General features: G+C 36.4%; 1 protein-coding gene and 4 long non-coding RNA genes across 8 annotated transcripts; 2 read left to right on the plus strand and 3 right to left on the minus strand.

Annotated features, from left to right (window-relative positions):
* Positions 1-243: 243 nt before the first annotated feature.
* On the minus strand, positions 244-1,456 carry LOC124190206 (CD63 antigen-like). Its single transcript, XM_046582780.1, has 4 exons — positions 1,300-1,456; positions 1,022-1,219; positions 647-955; positions 244-569 (listed from the first exon to the last, which is right to left on the minus strand). The coding sequence occupies exons 1-4, from the start codon at positions 1,363-1,365 to the stop codon at positions 426-428; spliced, it is 717 nt and encodes a 238-aa protein (XP_046438736.1). The 5' UTR covers positions 1,366-1,456; the 3' UTR covers positions 244-425.
* An 831-nt stretch (positions 1,457-2,287) lies between these two features.
* On the plus strand, positions 2,288-5,637 carry LOC124189815. 4 transcript variants are annotated; one of them, XR_006872671.1, is made up of 9 exons: positions 2,288-2,378; positions 2,497-2,604; positions 2,918-3,143; positions 3,957-3,979; positions 4,044-4,119; positions 4,313-4,388; positions 4,481-4,543; positions 5,105-5,205; positions 5,286-5,408. It is a non-coding gene; the product is annotated as an uncharacterized LOC124189815 (long non-coding RNA). The 4 variants fall into 4 exon arrangements; XR_006872669.1 differs by lacking the exon at positions 5,286-5,408 and adding an exon at positions 5,598-5,637 and having other exon boundaries at positions 3,957-4,119; XR_006872668.1 differs by having other exon boundaries at positions 3,957-4,119.
* A 58-nt stretch (positions 5,638-5,695) lies between these two features.
* On the plus strand, positions 5,696-7,648 carry LOC124190103. The gene is made up of 6 exons (XR_006872826.1): positions 5,696-5,905; positions 6,131-6,143; positions 6,237-6,497; positions 6,605-6,984; positions 7,157-7,319; positions 7,391-7,648. It is a non-coding gene; the product is annotated as an uncharacterized LOC124190103 (long non-coding RNA).
* A 3,134-nt stretch (positions 7,649-10,782) lies between these two features.
* LOC124190104 lies at positions 10,783-15,673 on the minus strand. The gene is made up of 12 exons (XR_006872827.1): positions 15,368-15,673; positions 14,676-14,799; positions 13,865-14,562; positions 13,676-13,794; positions 13,247-13,572; positions 13,018-13,165; positions 12,436-12,873; positions 12,083-12,344; positions 11,700-11,997; positions 11,494-11,619; positions 11,267-11,427; positions 10,783-11,151 (listed from the first exon to the last, which is right to left on the minus strand). It is a non-coding gene; the product is annotated as an uncharacterized LOC124190104 (long non-coding RNA).
* A 55-nt stretch (positions 15,674-15,728) lies between these two features.
* On the minus strand, positions 15,729-17,544 carry LOC124190105. Its single transcript, XR_006872828.1, has 3 exons — positions 16,416-17,544; positions 16,049-16,353; positions 15,729-15,859 (listed from the first exon to the last, which is right to left on the minus strand). It is a non-coding gene; the product is annotated as an uncharacterized LOC124190105 (long non-coding RNA).
* Positions 17,545-17,586: the final 42 nt, after the last annotated feature.

The following is a 17,586-nucleotide window of genomic DNA, read 5'->3' on the forward strand; positions in this document are numbered from 1 at the left end:
GGTTTTTACTCAAGAGGAAATGGCGCACTGCTGTGGGATCTGCACCGCAAGTAAAAAAATATCTAATGAGGAAATGAGACATCCTCAATGCACAACCGCCTTCGAATGGCTTACTTGGCTGGGTAATTTTTTTTTTCAAAAGTTTGCTTCATTTACCTATGCTTTGTCTTTTCTAAAGGAGAAATGGTTACTTTCCATAGACAGCTATTTTTTTTTAGCAGCAAATGTAATGGGAAATGGGAAGACGATTGAAATCTGATGTATTACTTTTTCAATAAAATTGCATTACATAAATTCATACGAAAAGAATGTTGACTAAGATAAATTCATTTATTTTTTTTGTTTTAGGATTGTCGGATTGGAAGGAAATCATATTAATGGCATGCAGGTGATAAAGAAAAAAGCAAATCTTGTTATTGAAACATTCAATAGCCCGCTTTTCGAATTGAACAACAGAGACCTAGGGAAGTGATCAGAGCAAAAGATTCGATTATTCCAACAATCGCTAGTACCATCGGTGAATTTTTCATGACTTCAGTAATCCAGTTTTTCGTCGCTGAAACGCAGTTCTAAGAAGAAAAAAAAAAGTTAAATGTTGGATTATCGCATGCAGGTAACGTAATAAAGTAAAGTAATAAATATGTACTTCTTTAAACAAGTCGTTAGAAGATTTACTGCTTGCATCTTTGCACGTAATTGTCGAATTTTTGCAGCAAGAGGCCGGGATTTCTAAATTGGCTGCTTTTTTCCAATCATTGGCGCTTTCAGATCCGCAGCAGTTAAACACTGACTGAAAGATGTTGGCCTGTTCCTGGGCGGCCTTTTCCGTCAATTTCGAAAACATGTCTTTCACAATTTTTTCCATTTCCAATTTGATGGTGTCTTTGTTAATGTTGTTAACCAAGATGGCTGCGGCCACATCCAATGCTAAGGCACCAATCATTAGAAAGACAAACTGTGAAGTAATATGATTCTTAGGTAACAATTGTGCATGGAAAATATTATTATAATGTTGATTTACTGTCCCCAGAAGACACTGATTCTCGAAGGCTGCCCCACAACACCCGATGAAACCGACAATTGTCAGCAAGCTGCCCATGGCGATAACGACGACACAAATCTTAAAGAACATGGTGTATTCGTCATCTTTGGTAGGATCTACTTCAGCGATGTTAACAAATACCATTGCTGCAAGTGCTACCACTGCAATTCCTACAAACTGGCCAAGGTAAAAAGAGAATTGTTGCGATAATGAAAAACCATTGATACAAGTATACTATTTTTCACATTATAACTTACAGATATTAAAATGTTGATAAGAAAAACGATGAATTTGAGAAATTTACAACAGCAATCCAAGCCCATTTTCAATCTAAGAATTAACCTTTTGATTTACTTGGACCAATGATTCTCTTACAAGAAATAAAACCGACTGACAAAAAAAAGGCGTTTCGTTCAACGTTAATAAGCGTTTGTGGCCTTTTACATCATTCCGGATAAGCATATCCTACATGAGGGCGTAGTCTTGTGCATAGACCGCAAAGTTTCAACGGCAATCATGTTCTACCGCATCTTGGCAACCGAAGTGACGTCCCAATGGATTTTCAATCCTGATGACGAGTAACTGGGAAACTAACAGCCTACGCCAATTAACGAAAAAGGTACTTATGCAACTAGAATATCCTATGTGTCGTCATCTCAGTCATGATACATTTTAGCCGGTTTTGAATTTTTATTATTCTTTCCGTTTCTTACTTTTAATCAATATAAACATTTGGTCTTGTTTTGAAAAACAACTCGGGAAAAAAATATCCATTTTCATCACGACAGTGCGGCTATAAAATACGCACACCAAGTAGCGGAGGGTTTACTAGTAAAACGAAGTAGACATCAAGACAATCAACGAGAATGCATTCATTCACACGATCTGCAGTTTTTGACTTTGAAGTTTGGTGGGTGACGAGGGTTGGGTGACGAACCCACCCAACTTTAAGAAGAGGAGTGAACCCCTTCACGTTGGGTGGGTGGATTCGTCACCACTTCAATGGATGGATTACAAATGGTTGTTCAAGGTTGTAATTTTTGTTTTTTCAAAAGGTGGGATTAGAATTTTTGTCAAAAGGTTGGTTGGAGCATGGTTGGGGTTAGAATTTTTGTCAAAAGGTTGGTTGGAGCATGGGTAGGGGTTAGAATTTTTGTCAAAAAGTCGGGTTAGAATTCGTCCACCAGGGGGTTTGGTGTTGCAGTCATTACATAAGACAGAGCAAAAGTGCAGACTAAAGTCTACAGAATCACCTCATTCGTTTTCGAGACGCTGTACGGTATGCGTATTACAGGTTACAGCGTACTTCAACATTTTCCATCGTGAAGATAGAAAGGTATTTCGAGTGGGTTTTTATCCATGAATGCTATTGTGTATGTGAATTAGATATATTCATATTCTTGTAGTCGTGTGTGTGTGTGTGGATCTAAAGGTTATTTTGCCTGCAATTTCAGTCCCACTCCCAGTGTGTCGTGAGTGTGTCAGAGTGTCCTGAAAGTGTCCTGAAAGTGCTGTGCGTATGCTGAAATGTCATCTCGTACTAGATATTTTAAAGGAGAATGGTAATTATTTTTTAAATTCGTTTTTCAAATTAAGTTGTTTTATTAGTCTAATTCAATATATTCCATATTGGATATTTCACTACTTTTTCATCCATTTTCATTTTGTTTACAACTACACTTGGTAGTTAAGTTTTGATGATTATTCGTGAAAAAAGAATTATTGAAACAACTTAAAAAAAAGACGTTAGCATGCTAATTTCATGTTGTAACTATTGCTTATTTCTAAAGCTAAAGTTTTTTTTTCCCCTCAAGTTTTGAAAGCTATAGATTAATTCAAATTGTTGAATGATGTTGTTTGTTTCTCATTACATAGATAGCCTCGGAATAAGCTGCTGTTGTCTCTGGTGAATCTACAGTTACTTGCTTACCTTCTTCACCATTTTTCGACATGTGCTGGTTTGTCTTCTTCACAACACTCGCTCATCATCTAGCTTCAATCACAGCTTCAATGCTGCTAATGTTGCTTCACAACTTATCTTACTCCACTGACAAGTTAGACCTCTTCAGTCCACTGTAAATCACCATGGGAAAACGGCCAGGTACCTGAAAAATTCTAAATTAATTACCAGTAAACTTTTAGCTTTAAACTTATTTTCTGTGTTATGATCTTTAAATGAGACCCTTGTTAGTTGCAAGTGAACAGTTACTTATAATACGTATCCTTTTTCTAACGCTAGTGGCTTTATTACAGCATTTGATAGTTTTCAGCTGTCAAATTACGTAGTTTCAGTTACTTTTGAAGTCGATGTAAAAATTTATTGGTAGTATTGAGTGGTAAATTTTGGGGTGATAACTGACGAAAACTAATGCACCAACAAAACTTAGCTTTACTTGTTAAATTACTGATTGAATTTTTGATCTACTCTCGGTTTCCAAATTCGTTAATAAGTGTGTGAATATTCACACGACGCCGTAAAGAACTTAACATTTGTAGCATTTGTATTCCTTGTCAGATTTGATCAAATTTTTTATTTTGTTTTAATATCACCTAATCGACCCTAAATTTCACGGAGATTACGGTTAGTAATTATTTGTTGATCTATTATTTTTTCCGTGCCGTCCACTGACTGCAGTGACCCCTGGAATGCTAATAAGGGCTGTCACTGGGTGGCTAAATGTTTCAGTGTTTTAAGGGATTGAACTATTAATAAGCCATAGTGTGATGTTGGATAGGGGGTAATAAATTCATTGAAATTTTGGCACAATGGCAGTGCTCTTACCGAGTTGGTGTTCGAGAAGGTATATGATAGTTATTGCTGGGTACTCTGTCCTAACGTGTTGTGCCATAAAAACAGTAATTCCTGCTTGCATTCTATACTAATGTGAATTTTTTTTGTATGGTGAATTAACAGGTACGAAAGCGGTGAATTAACAGGTACGAAAGCCTACCATGTAAACTTGTCAATTCCATGTGTTCATCTGGGCATGTGATCTTGTAGAATGCTGTACATTTTCAAAAAATGTCTCGTGCTGCATGTTGGACGTTTCGTCACATGCAGAAATACTTCTGAACACGTAATTGATTAACTTTTTTATCCTTTGGTTTCATGTAACTATTTCTGAAAGATGTTCACAAGGCACATGCACGTTATCGTTGTCATTAAGAAAACGAGTAAACTCTTCCACAGTGAATGAAAGAATTTTCAAGTTAATTTGTTTTATACAGCATTTCCATTGATACTAAAGATTAATTTCATGTTGGTTATAGGTTCACATTTACACAGATGATGTTGCCATCCAACTGACAAGTCAAACTATGCTGGTGAAAGATAATCGTACATCAGGTGAATATGTTTACCATGCAGTGTGTCTATTAATGCTGAAAATTAATTTCATGTTGTTTATTATTTATGTGGACTGCGTTGCTGGCATGCAGATGGTTTTGTTGCAGCCAGCTGTTGAGAGGGTGGTTTGAGGTGACCTGCAGATGCTGCAAGTAGTAAGTTTGTCTTACTTGAAATGTAACAGCAGTTGATATTTGGAATATGTTAATTTAAACTTTAAGTTGTATCAGAGAAGATGGTTTCATTCATAAAAATGTTTTATTTGCAAAGTTACAGCAATTTGAGCTAGTGTTGAAACTAATGAAATAATTTTACTGTTTTTAAATGTAACTAAATTTTAATGAAATAGAAGTTAGTTTTTAATATATTTAAAACCATTTAAAAATTGGAATATAATTGATGGATAGTTAAATTTTAGTTTATCGTTCATATTACACAATTGTTGCAATTATTGTGACGTTTTTTGTCAAAAGGTGTGGTTAGAATTACTTGTAAAAATTTTTGTAAAAAGGTTGGAATGGGTTGGGGTTAGAATTTTGTTCAAAATGTAAGGTTAGAATTTGACCAGGTTAAGTGTGTTGCAGTCAGTACTTAAGATAAAAACAGAAGTGCGACTAGAGAGTATAGAATCACCTCATTGCCATGCCTGTATGTGAATTAGATTATATTCTTTTATTTGTATGTGGATCTAAAGATTATTTTGACTACAATTCCAGTTCACTCCCTGTGTCATCCGGTGTCATCTGACCATGTGTCCTGAAAGTGCTGTCCGTATGCTGAAATGTCGTCTCGTACAACTGGAAACTTTATTGGAATGGTAACTATTTTTTATATTCGTTTTCTAAATAGTTGTTGAGAATAAAGAAGTAAAGTCTAATTCAATATATTCCACATTAGATAATGGAATAATTCATTACAATTTCATTTTGTTCAACTACACTGAGATGAGAAAAATTACTTAAGAACACAAAGGGATTAAATTTTGTAAAACTTAAAATACAAATGACTTGTTATTTCTGATTTTTTTATGGCTTTTGCACTTGATCGCTGTCATTAAGAATACCAGTTAGTAAACGAAAGAATTTTCAAATTTATTTGTTTTTCATACAGCATTTCCGTAAAACGGGTCATGGAGTGATGTAGAGGTTGGGTGATAATGAAACGTGTTACATCACCATTTGGTATTGCTTTTTATATTGGTTGTTGTAGACCCATCCCCAGCAACGTCAACTTGCAGAAGGAAAGGCCAGTTTGCATGTCCTTCACTTTCGAATGTCGTTACGTAAAACGTGTCATGCAGTGGTGTAGAGGTTGGGTGAGAAAGCGACGTGTTTCATCATTATCAAGCAGATACAATACCGCAAGGCTTAAGAGGTGAGGGTGAGAAAAAAATCGTCTAAAAGGGAGAGAAAAGGTCAGAGACATCAGTTGACTGAGCATCACCGACACGGCAACAACTCCAGTGGACTACCTGTACCAACTGCCTTCTTCATCGCATTACCAGTTCACAACAATGGGTAAATATTCCGTTTCTCTACATAGAGTTTTGCATTATTAAGTCTACTATTGACTTTAGGTTAATATGTCTGTTACTTTTTAATATTAATGTTTCAATATATAACCTGTCTATTTAACTATGGTGTCGTGCTGCTGTTGACTGTTGTATCGTTTGATGGCTGTGTCGACCACGCACGGTGCACCGATGTTTCCTTAACCAACTGGATTGTTCATCGTTTAACCAGTGCACAGGCATGGGTAAATATTATGTTGATTTCATTGAGTGTCCTTTGTTCTATTTGTTAACACGCCGGTTATTGAATATTAATATTAATATTTTTAATCGTTTAGTCAACTATATAATGTCGTGCTGCTGTCGGATGTTGTATCGTTGCTGGCTGGGTCGACCACTAGTGTACCAATGTCCTTTCGGTACGGAAACCAAACCGTAATGCCGACGCCCTACTACACAACAACATACGTTTTAGCCGGTTATTACGCCATCAAGGTTCCAGGCTGTAGACGTTGGCCAGGAGGACGGTGTTGGTGGATGAGATCAGTTGAGCATCTCCAACCCGGCAACAATTGCACTCTTCCAATTCTCAATGAAAGGTAAATATTATTTTGTTCTACAATATGTTTTGTGTCCATTCAAAGTTTTTTACTTGTTGGTGTGTTACTTATAATTGAATATTGATGTTCATATTTTCATTGTGTAGCTAACTATGGCTTCGTGCTGCTGTTGAGTGTTGTATCGTTGATGGCTGAGTCGACCACTGGTGTATCGATGTTCCCTGTGTATGGCGGATAGCAAACCGCAACGCCACCGTCTTCCTACACAACATACGCAGCAATGACTAGTTACTACTCCGGGATTCTCTATTACTACACCGAAAAGGACAAAAATTACACATCCACGTAGGCTACCCCAGTTTACTACACCGAGGAATTCAGGTGTTACTGTGCTCCGAGAAACGACAGAGGTTGCTTTTACTACACCTCCAACGCCTCCAAGTGAAACTACAACCTACGATGCCCACAACTTCACTGAAGCTCCGAAGTACTACACCATCAAGGCACAACCAATTCGCAATCAAGGGTAAATATGCTGTGTTTAACTGCTGTTTCTTTTTTTTATCTTTTACGTCTTTATGTTCTTTATGTTTCTTTCTTAAACTTTTCTTTTTGTCTCAATCTTTTACTTTATCTATTCTTTTTGTCTTTATCTTTTCTTTAACATACATATTAATGTTAAAATTATTACTGTCTAGCAAACTATGGCGTTGTCCTGATGTGTGGTGTTGAATCGTTGATGGCTTGTTCCGGAAATTGGTGTACCGATGTTTCCTGGGTATGGCGGATATGAATTAGCTCAGCTTACTACACCAAGGCTCCAAAGCTCTACACCACCAATGCTTCAGAGGATTACCAGCTGTATCGCATCTTTGTCCTATTTGTTAATTTATCAGTTTTTGTATATTAATGTTTATATCTTTAATTGTTAGGTGCTGCACCGAGGCTTCAACTTATTACACCACTGCAGTGCTCGAATTCTTCACTGAAGCGTCCAAGTACCACACTGCAACGTACGCTACCCCAGCTTACTACTATTGGTCACCAACTTTAATTTTCATCGTATGAAATGAGTCCGCAATCATGAGTAAATATGAATAAATTTTTATTTTAAATCGCGATTTAATTCTATTTCTGTTAATTGTGATTTATTATGTGCTGCAATTTATTTCTTTCTATCTGCCTTCAATTGCCATCTTCCTCCTTTTAAATTTTCCGTCTACCTCCCTTTTCTTTAACAAATTCCATCTTGCTCCTTTATCTTTTTTATTTTTTTCATTTTTCCATCTTGCTACTTTATCTATTTTATTTTTCTAAATTTCCATCTTGCTCCTTTATCTTTTTTCATTTTTCCATCTTGCTCCTTTATCTTTTTTATTTTTTTCATTTTTCCACCTATCTATTTTATTTTTCTAAATTTCCATCTTGCTCCTTTATCTTTTTTCATTTTTCCATCTTGCTACTTTATCTTTTTTATTTTTATCATTTTTCCATCTTGCTACTTTATCTATTTTATTTTTCTAAATTTCCATCTTGCTCCTTTATCTTTTTTCATTTTTCCATCTTGCTACTTTATCTTTTTTATTTTTTTCATTTTTCCACCTATCTATTTTATTTTTCTAAATTTCCATCTTGCTCCTTTATCTTTTTTATTTTTTTCATTTTTCCATCTTGCTACTTTATCTATTTTATTTTTCTAAATTTCCATCTTGCTCCTTTATCTTTTTTCATTTTTCCATCTTGCTCCTTTATCTTTTTTATTTTTTTCATTTTTCCACCTATCTATTTTATTTTTCTAAATTTCCATCTTGCTCCTTTATCTTTTTTCATTTTTCCATCTTGCTACTTTATCTTTTTTATTTTTTTCATTTTTCCACCTATCTATTTTATTTTTCTAAATTTCCATCTTGCTCCTTTATCTTTTTTATTTTTTTCATTTTTCCATCTTGCTACTTTATCTATTTTGTTTTTCTAAATTTCCATCTTGCTACTTTATCTTTCTTATTTTTATTATTTCTTTTTCTATCTCCTTCTTTTTCTATCTCCTTCTTTTTCTATCTCCTTCTTTTTCTATCTCCTTCTTTTTCTATCTCCTTCTTTTTCTATCTCCTTCTTTTTCTATCTCCTTCTTTTTCTATCTCCTTCTTTTTCTATCTCCTTCTTTTTCTATCTCCTTCTTTTTCTATCTCCTTCTTTTTCTATCTCCTTCTTTTTCTATCTCCTTCTTTTTCTATCTCCTTCTTTTTCTATCTCCTTCTTTTTCTATCTCCTTCTTTTTCTATCTCCTTCTTTTTCTATCTCCTTCTTTTTCTATCTCCTTCTTTTTCTATCTCCTTCTTTTTCTATCTCCTTCTTTTTCTATCTCCTTCTTTTTCTATCTCCTTCTTTTTCTATCTCCTTCTTTTTCTATCTCCTTCTTTTTCTATCTCCTTCTTTTTCTATCTCCTTCTTTTTCTATCTCCTTCTTTTTCTATCTCCTTCTTTTTCTATCTCCTTCTTTTTCTATCTCCTTCTTTTTCTATCTCCTTCTTTTTCTATCTCCTTCTTTTTCTATCTCCTTCTTTTTCTATCTCCTTCTTTTTCTATCTCCTTCTTTTTCTATCTCCTTCTTTTTCTATCTCCTTCTTTTTCTATCTCCTTCTTTTTCTATCTCCTTCTTTTTCTATCTCCTTCTTTTTCTATCTCCTTCTTTTTCTATCTCCTTCTTTTTCTATCTCCTTCTTTTTCTATCTCCTTCTTTTTCTATCTCCTTCTTTTTCTATCTCCTTCTTTTTCTATCTCCTTCTTTTTCTATCTCCTTCTTTTTCTATCTCCTTCTTTTTCTATCTCCTTCTTTTTCTATCTCCTTCTTTTTCTATCTCCTTCTTTTTCTATCTCCTTCTTTTTCTATCTCCTTCTTTTTCTATCTCCTTCTTTTTCTATCTCCTTCTTTTTCTATCTCCTTCTTTTTCTATCTCCTTCTTTTTCTATCTCCTTCTTTTTCTATCTCCTTCTTTTTCTATCTCCTTCTTTTTCTATCTCCTTCTTTTTCTATCTCCTTCTTTTTCTATCTCCTTCTTTTTCTATCTCCTTCTTTTTCTATCTCCTTCTTTTTCTATCTCCTTCTTTTTCTATCTCCTTCTTTTTCTATCTCCTTCTTTTTCTATCTCCTTCTTTTTCTATCTCCTTCTTTTTCTATCTCCTTCTTTTTCTATCTCCTTCTTTTTCTATCTCCTTCTTTTTCTATCTCCTTCTTTTTCTATCTCCTTCTTTTTCTATCTCCTTCTTTTTCTATCTCCTTCTTTTTCTATCTCCTTCTTTTTCTATCTCCTTCTTTTTCTATCTCCTTCTTTTTCTATCTCCTTCTTTTTCTATCTCCTTCTTTTTCTATCTCCTTCTTTTTCTATCTCCTTCTTTTTCTATCTCCTTCTTTTTCTATCTCCTTCTTTTTCTATCTCCTTCTTTTTCTATCTCCTTCTTTTTCTATCTCCTTCTTTTTCTATCTCCTTCTTTTTCTATCTCCTTCTTTTTCTATCTCCTTCTTTTTCTATCTCCTTCTTTTTCTATCTCCTTCTTTTTCTATCTCCTTCTTTTTCTATCTCCTTCTTTTTCTATCTCCTTCTTTTTCTATCTCCTTCTTTTTCTATCTCCTTCTTTTTCTATCTCCTTCTTTTTCTATCTCCTTCTTTTTCTATCTCCTTCTTTTTCTATCTCCTTCTTTTTCTATCTCCTTCTTTTTCTATCTCCTTCTTTTTCTATCTCCTTCTTTTTCTATCTCCTTCTTTTTCTATCTCCTTCTTTTTCTATCTCCTTCTTTTTCTATCTCCTTCTTTTTCTATCTCCTTCTTTTTCTATCTCCTTCTTTTTCTATCTCCTTCTTTTTCTATCTCCTTCTTTTTCTATCTCCTTCTTTTTCTATCTCCTTCTTTTTCTATCTCCTTCTTTTTCTATCTCCTTCTTTTTCTATCTCCTTCTTTTTCTATCTCCTTCTTTTTCTATCTCCTTCTTTTTCTATCTCCTTCTTTTTCTATCTCCTTCTTTTTCTATCTCCTTCTTTTTCTATCTCCTTCTTTTTCTATCTCCTTCTTTTTCTATCTCCTTCTTTTTCTATCTCCTTCTTTTTCTATCTCCTTCTTTTTCTATCTCCTGCAGGAAAATTGATACAGGAGAAATCAGCCCAATCCTTCAACGTTGCAATAAAACAACGTTCATCAACAAACTTGAACCGTTCACAAGAAAAAACGTGATAAATTGTTTTACAACTAAATATAAAAATTAATATTTTCCATGAATAAAAACCAATATAATACGATGAAAATAGCAGTTGTCAAATAGTGGTCTGCAGTAGATTTTAGTATAATATTTGAACGCTTTGCTGGTATAATAAGCCGGAGAATCTGTGTAGTAATTATGATCTGAATAGTAGTTTGGAAAAGCGTAATTGTAGTTAAACGTAAAAGTTTGCACTTTAAAATTCTGAAGGTGTACAATTTGGAAGTCTTAGTTAAGTACTCAGGTGCTTACGTAATGTGACTCGTGCCAGAGTAAGATTTCGTATTGTACTTTGAAGCCTTGGTGGTGTAGCACTTTGTAATCTCTTAGTGTAGTAAGTAGTGTTGCGTATCTAGATGTTGCGTGGTAATCCGGCGATGTGTTGTACTATTTTTTCACTCCTGTTGCTTGATATTCACCATTCCCAGGAAACATCGATACACTATTGGTCAAGCATTAAATATCCAATAAATGAATAATGAACATAAATATCCAATAACTGGCTTATAAAAAAAAAGTTGATTCACAATTCTATGTAAAAAAAACAGAAAATTTACCCATGATTTCGAAGTGGTGATACGAAGAAGAATGCAGATTGTAAGAAATAGTGCACAGCAGTTGTTGTCGTGTCGAACCGCCATACCCAGGAGACATCGTTACACCAGTGGTCGAGCCAGCCATCACCGATTCAAAACCCCAACTGCAGCACGAAGCCATTCTAGAATAGATATAATTTTAAAAAAATTATTTACAGCTCCATGTAAAAAAAAATATATATATTTACTTATAATTGCAAACTGATGATACGACGAAGAATGAAGTTGCTTATCAATAGTGAACTGCATTTATGTTGCCGTGTTGGAAATAATCATTCAACTGTTTCAATCGCCTTTCTTTCTCCTTTTATCGACTAAACAATTTAAATATTCAAGATTTCTATAGTGATATTTAGCATTTAGGAGCACTAATAGAAGCTTGGAATATATTTACGTTCCTCGGTGTAGTATACTGGAGCAGCGTACGTGCCTACGTGATTGGGTAATATTCCACCTTTTCAGGTGCTATAAGACTTCTGTGTAGTAGTTCGATGTAGCATAAGTTGTGATGTAGCGAACTGGAGGCTAGGTGTAGTATTTTAGTACAATGTAGTCCAAGGAGCAGCTGTGAAGTCATCCGGAGCTACGAAGTACTCCGACGGCTCAGTTGTGGTTGTGTAGCTCAGGACAGAGTAGTACTTGGGCGCTTCGGCGTAGTATTCAGCCGCTTTGGTGGTGTAGTAAGTTGAAGCCTCGGTGTAGCAAAGCAGAGTTAAACTTTGGAGTCACGGCGTAGTATACTGATGCAGCACATGCAGCCGTGTAGTACTCAGGTACCTTGGTGGAGTAGTATTTGGGAGCCACCGTGTAGTAAGCCTGGGCAACGTAGGTTGTAGTTTAGTACTCCAGGGCCTTAGTGAAATCCTCGGGCTCGGGGCAGAATAATACTTCTGGGATGCGGTGTAATAACTCGGGCAGCATAAGTTGCAGTGTAGTTGCAGTGTAATATTCTGTAGCCTTGGTGGTGTAGTTTTGGGGCGTTTCGGTATAGTACTCGACCGCTTTAGTGGTGTAATAAGTTGAAACGTCGGTGCAGTACCTCACAATTAAAAATATAAACATTTATATTACTGGCATGATAACAAAGAAGGATTGATAAAACTCAATTATGTAATAAACAGAATATTTACCCATAACTGGAAACTGGTTCAACGATGAGCAATCCAGTTGGTAACAAATAGTCCGCCGCAGTTTCTTCCTTTTTAGACTCCTTTTACGCAGAGTAATATTTCGGGGCGTCGGTGTGTTAGTTTCGGTGTTGTAGTAATTAGGGGCCTTGGTGTAGTAAGCAAGGACAGCATCCGTAGTCTTCTAGTATTCCGGTGCTTTAGTGGTGTAATACATGGAAACTTCAGTGTAGAAACTGACTCTTTGGTGATATAGCTCGGGCAGAGAATACTTCGGGGTTGCAGTGGGCTCTTGTTACCATAAGTTTCGGTGCAATACTTTCAATCTTGGTGGCGTAGTAACCGATTGTTGCATTTGTTGTTGTTGTGTAGTAAGGCGGCGGTGCTGTTTCGGTATCCGCCATATCCAGGAGACATCGATACACCAGTGATCAACACAGCCTTCAACGATACAACAAAACACAAATTAGCAACAACGCTATCTAGTCAATTGAACAATAAACTATTTAAAAATTAAGTGATCTTGTCAACAATCAAATATGAGATAGGATTGATTCAAAACTCGAAATAAAAATGAATATTTACCAAGGATTAAAACCCTATTTAATACGATGAAATGTCACAGTTGGTGACAAATAGCGCGCTACAGTAGGTTGCATGGTAGTACTTAGACGCTACGGTGTAGTATTCAACCGCTTTGGTGGTGTATTAAGCTGGAGCCTCGGTGTAAAAGCTGTGAGCAGAAGAGTAATTTGAAGCATCAGTATGGTGAGCTAGAAAAGCGTAGATTGTAGTGTAACGTTAAAAGTTGTACCTTGGAGATTTGGTGGTGTATAACTTAAAATTACTCGGGCGCTTTCGTGATGTGACTCGGGGCAGAGTAATACTTCGATGTAGAAGGTCGGGGCAGCATAATTTTCGTGTTGTACTCTGGAGCCTTGGTGGTGTAGTACTTAGGAGCCTCAGTGTTGTAGTAAGTGGTGTTGCGTATGTTGACGTTGTGCGGCGACGTGTAGTACTATTCTTTCGCTGCTATTGGTATCCACCATACTCAGGAAACATCAGTACACCCATGGTCGATCCAGCCATTTACGATACAACACCCAACAGCAACACGACGCCATAGTTTACTAGACAACGCTAGACAATAAATAATCTGAACATAATTATGTAGTAACAACTGGCATATTAACAAATAAAAAGGTAGAGCTCATTTACAATTCTATGTAAAAACAATATTTACCCATGATTGCGAACTGGTGATACGACAAAGAAGGCAGTTGATGACAGATAGTGCACTGCATTTGCTGTTGCCGTGTTGAAGATCGGCTGATTTCTTTCGCTTTTCTCTCCTTTGATCGACTAGACAATAAATAATTTGGATATTCAAGATTGTTATACTCAGGAGCACTTGTAGAAGCTTGGAGAATACTTAGGTTCCTCTATGTAGTTAACTGGAGCAGCGTACGTGGTTATGTAATATTCGACCTTTTCGATGTAGTACTTGGGGGCTTCGATGAAGTAGTTAGATGAAGCATAGGTTGTGGTGTAGTAAACTGAAGTCTCGGTGTAGTAACTGAAGCAGAGTAATACTTGGAAGTCTCGGTGTAGTAGGTTGATGCAGCACACGCGGTGGTGTAGTACTCAGATGCCTTGGTGGTGTAGTACTTGAGAGCCACGATGTAATAAGCTGGGGCAACGAAGGTTGTGGTGTAGTACTCCAGGGCCTTAGTGAAGTAATCGCTGGGGCAGAAGTAAATGGCTTGAGGCAGAATAATTATTCTGGGCTGCGGTGTAGTAGCTTGGGCAGCATAAGTTGTGGTGTAATATTCTGTAGCCTTGGTGTGGTGTGGTATAGTAAGTTGGAACCTCGGTGTAGTAACTGAAGCAGAGTAATACTTGGGGTCGCAGTTTAGCAGGTTGGGGCAGCACACACAGTCGTACTATACTTTGGTCGTATAGTACTTTGGTTACTTGGTGGTGTAGTACTCGAGTGGGAGCCATGGTGTAGTACTCAGGCACTTTGGTGATTCAGCTCAGGGCAGCATAAGTTGTAGTGTAATATTCTGGAGGCTCGAAGGTGTGGTATTTGAGGATAACAATAAACAGCAGCACGACAGCCATAGTTTACTAGACATTAGACAATAAATAATTTAAACATAAATATCCAATAACTGGCTTACAACAAAGAAAGAAAGAAAGAAAGTTGATTCACAACTCCATGTAGAAAACAGAAAACTTACCTATGATTACAAACTGGTGATACGACGAAGAATGTAGTTGATGACAAATAGTGCTGGGCAGTTGCTATCGTGTCGGAGATAATCACTTGACTGATTCTTTCGCCTTTTCTCTCCTTTTATATAACTAGACAATAAACAATTTGAACATTAATTAATAAATGGCATATTAAAAAATGAGAAAAAAGTAACAGAATATTTACTTATGATAACGAACTGATTACGCAATAAAGAATGCAGTTGGTGACAAATAGTGCGCAGCAGTTGTTGCCGTGTCGGAGATGCTAACTCAACTGATTTCAAACGCCTTTTCTCTCCCATTATATACGACTTTTTCTCACCCTGCCTTCTCAAGCCTTGCGGCTATTGTATCTGCTTGATAATGATGCAACACGTGTCATTCTCACCCAACCTCTAGTCCTCTACACCACCGCATGACAGTTTTACTTTTACGTACCCCTTTGACCTTCAAACAAATTAATACGAAATAATACTGGTCAAATATTCTAATTAACTAAAAATTTCCCCAAAAGATCGGGGAAATCGGCAGCGCTGTTTAATGGACATAGGTATTTCACTATTGATTTGTCTAATCACGTTATTGATATGTCTATATTAAATAATATTAACTAGCATATTAACAAATAGTAAAAAGTACCATTAATACAAAAAACCATGCAAAACATAATATTTACCCATGATAGCGAATTGGTTATACGATGAGATGGATGCAGTTGGTGACAGACAGTGGGCTACGGTTGTTGCCGTGTCGGAGGTGCTCACTCGACTAATTTCTTTCGCCTTTTCTCTCTCCTTATATACGATTTTTTTCTCATCCTGATCCACATCTTAAGCCTTGCGTACCTATTTGATAATGATGAAACACGTGTCGTCCTCACCCAACCTCTCCGCCGTTCATGTAATGATCTCCGTGACCTTCGAGCGAGAAGAAAATGCAAACCGGCCTTTCCTTCTTTAGGTTGACGTTGGTGGGGATGGGTCTACAACAACCAATATCAAAATGAATACCAAATGGCTGAGCCTTACGGCTATTGTACCTGCTTGATATGATGCAACACGTCCCTTTCTCACCCAACCTCCGCATTGACAGTTTTACACGTAATGTTCCCCGTGACCTTCAAGAGTGAAGGGCATGCAAACTGGCCGGCCCGTCTGCAGGTTGAACTCTAGAATGGTAATTGAAAAAAAGGAAGAAAAGGCTTTACAGTGAAAAGAATAGAAAATTTTCAACACTTGTTTTACAACCAAGTGTAGTTGAAGCAAGATGAAAATGTAATGAAATATCCAATATGGAATATATTGAATTAGACTAATACAACAACTTAATTTGGAAAACGAATATAAAAAATAGTTACCATTCCAATAAAGTGTGTAGTACGAGACGACATTTCAGCATACGGACAGCGCTTTTAGGACACATGGTCAGACGACACACTGGGAGTAGGATGGAATGTAGGACAATAGTTGGACCGAAATGTAGGCAAATAACCTTTAGATCCACACACAAATACAAGAATATATCTAATTCAAAAAATGTTGATGTTCGCTGTAATACGCCGTACAGCGTCTTGAAAAAGAATGAGGTGATCAACTAACTTTCGTCACTCAGTTTCTCTCACGATCAGACACTCCTTCACCTGGTGGACACAATAGTACACACCTAGTGACAAGCGACACATTTCTTAGCATAAACGAACGACTGAAAGCTGAACGGTCACAAACCGGATCCGGGATCCTAGTAAATGCCAAAGTTTGTTTTACATTCTTCATTCAATCATCCTGATGTTTAGTAGCTGATGTTGTGGTTAGTATAACAATATTCAGGATTGTTGTAAAAACTGGGAATATCCAAGATCCGCGAACGGCGAACCTGATAAGACAACAGACACAATAATAACCATAATAACAAGGAATAGTTTATAATACACAATCATTCCCAAATTACAGACTTAAAATCAAACCGTGGTTAAATTTCTAACGTAAAACTCAACTGAAACAAAAAAAAACAATCAAAGAAATTCAAACAGAAGAAAAACTTAACATACCTATTTTTACTGTAAAGTGTTTCTGCATGGGTTGAGGAGGAAGGACAGCATCAGCAGCTTTAAAGAAACCTTTCACCATCTCCTCTCATTCTCAGTTCATGTAAGGTAGGTGGTGCAGTGGTGCTGTCACTAAATAGTTCACTCCATTTAATACTTTTTCTGTATTGCTGGATTCTTCACAAGCAGAAGCATGGCCGAAGTAACTTCAACAGTTACACTTTACATGAAAAACTTGGTAGTGTTGTGTTAAGAGAAAGCGGTGGTTTTATTTGGACCTAATAATAACACACAGAACAAAATCGTCTAGTAGCACTCATTTTGTTCTAGCAAGGTGATAGAAAAATCCAATGCAGGTGATCAAACAATCTATGGCTCTCTTCTCTCGCCAATGGGAATGTGATCTGGGCACAGGCACAAGGGCTGTTTCAAACATTTCCTTGATTTAACTTAGCACTTTGTTTCAACCACGTAAAAGGGGATAACGGGACGTGAGTAGCACAGATGAGGCAATCGAGAAACAGAGTCAACGTTTGCCTATCTATTTGACAAACTCACTATGTTACAGATAAACAATTCAATGATTGAAACTTTGAAACACTATGCTGGTGGCAGCATCACCATCACCAAGCAACCATTCCTAACAACTGCAAGACTTCAGAGTTGTGCAGACGAACTTCCGTGAGAACTGTGAAGTGGTGTTGCCATTTTTCTCACTTTCTTAATGACTGAGTATGGCGGGTTTTTACTGTTTAGCTTTTCGAAAATTTAAACTTTACACTGGAACAGCACTCTAATTTAGTAAATTTTCCCCCTTTTATTTTTTTGTTCAATGGCAGCATGCCGTAAAA

This window comes from Daphnia pulex, chromosome 3 (genome assembly GCF_021134715.1).
Source record: "Daphnia pulex isolate KAP4 chromosome 3, ASM2113471v1".
NCBI classification, from domain to species: Eukaryota; Metazoa; Arthropoda; class Branchiopoda; order Diplostraca; family Daphniidae; genus Daphnia; species Daphnia pulex.

Coding starts and splice junctions, on each gene's coding strand:
- LOC124190206 (XM_046582780.1), bottom strand. CDS start 1,365: ATGGGCTTGGATTGCTGTTGTAAATTTCTCAAATTCATCGTTTTTCTT. Junction 956..1,021: donor ATCAGTGTCTTCTGGGGACA/GTAAATCAACAT, acceptor ATTACTTCACAG/TTTGTCTTTCTAATGATTGG. Junction 570..646: donor CTAACGACTTGTTTAAAGAA/GTACATATTTAT, acceptor TTTTCTTCTTAG/AACTGCGTTTCAGCGACGAA.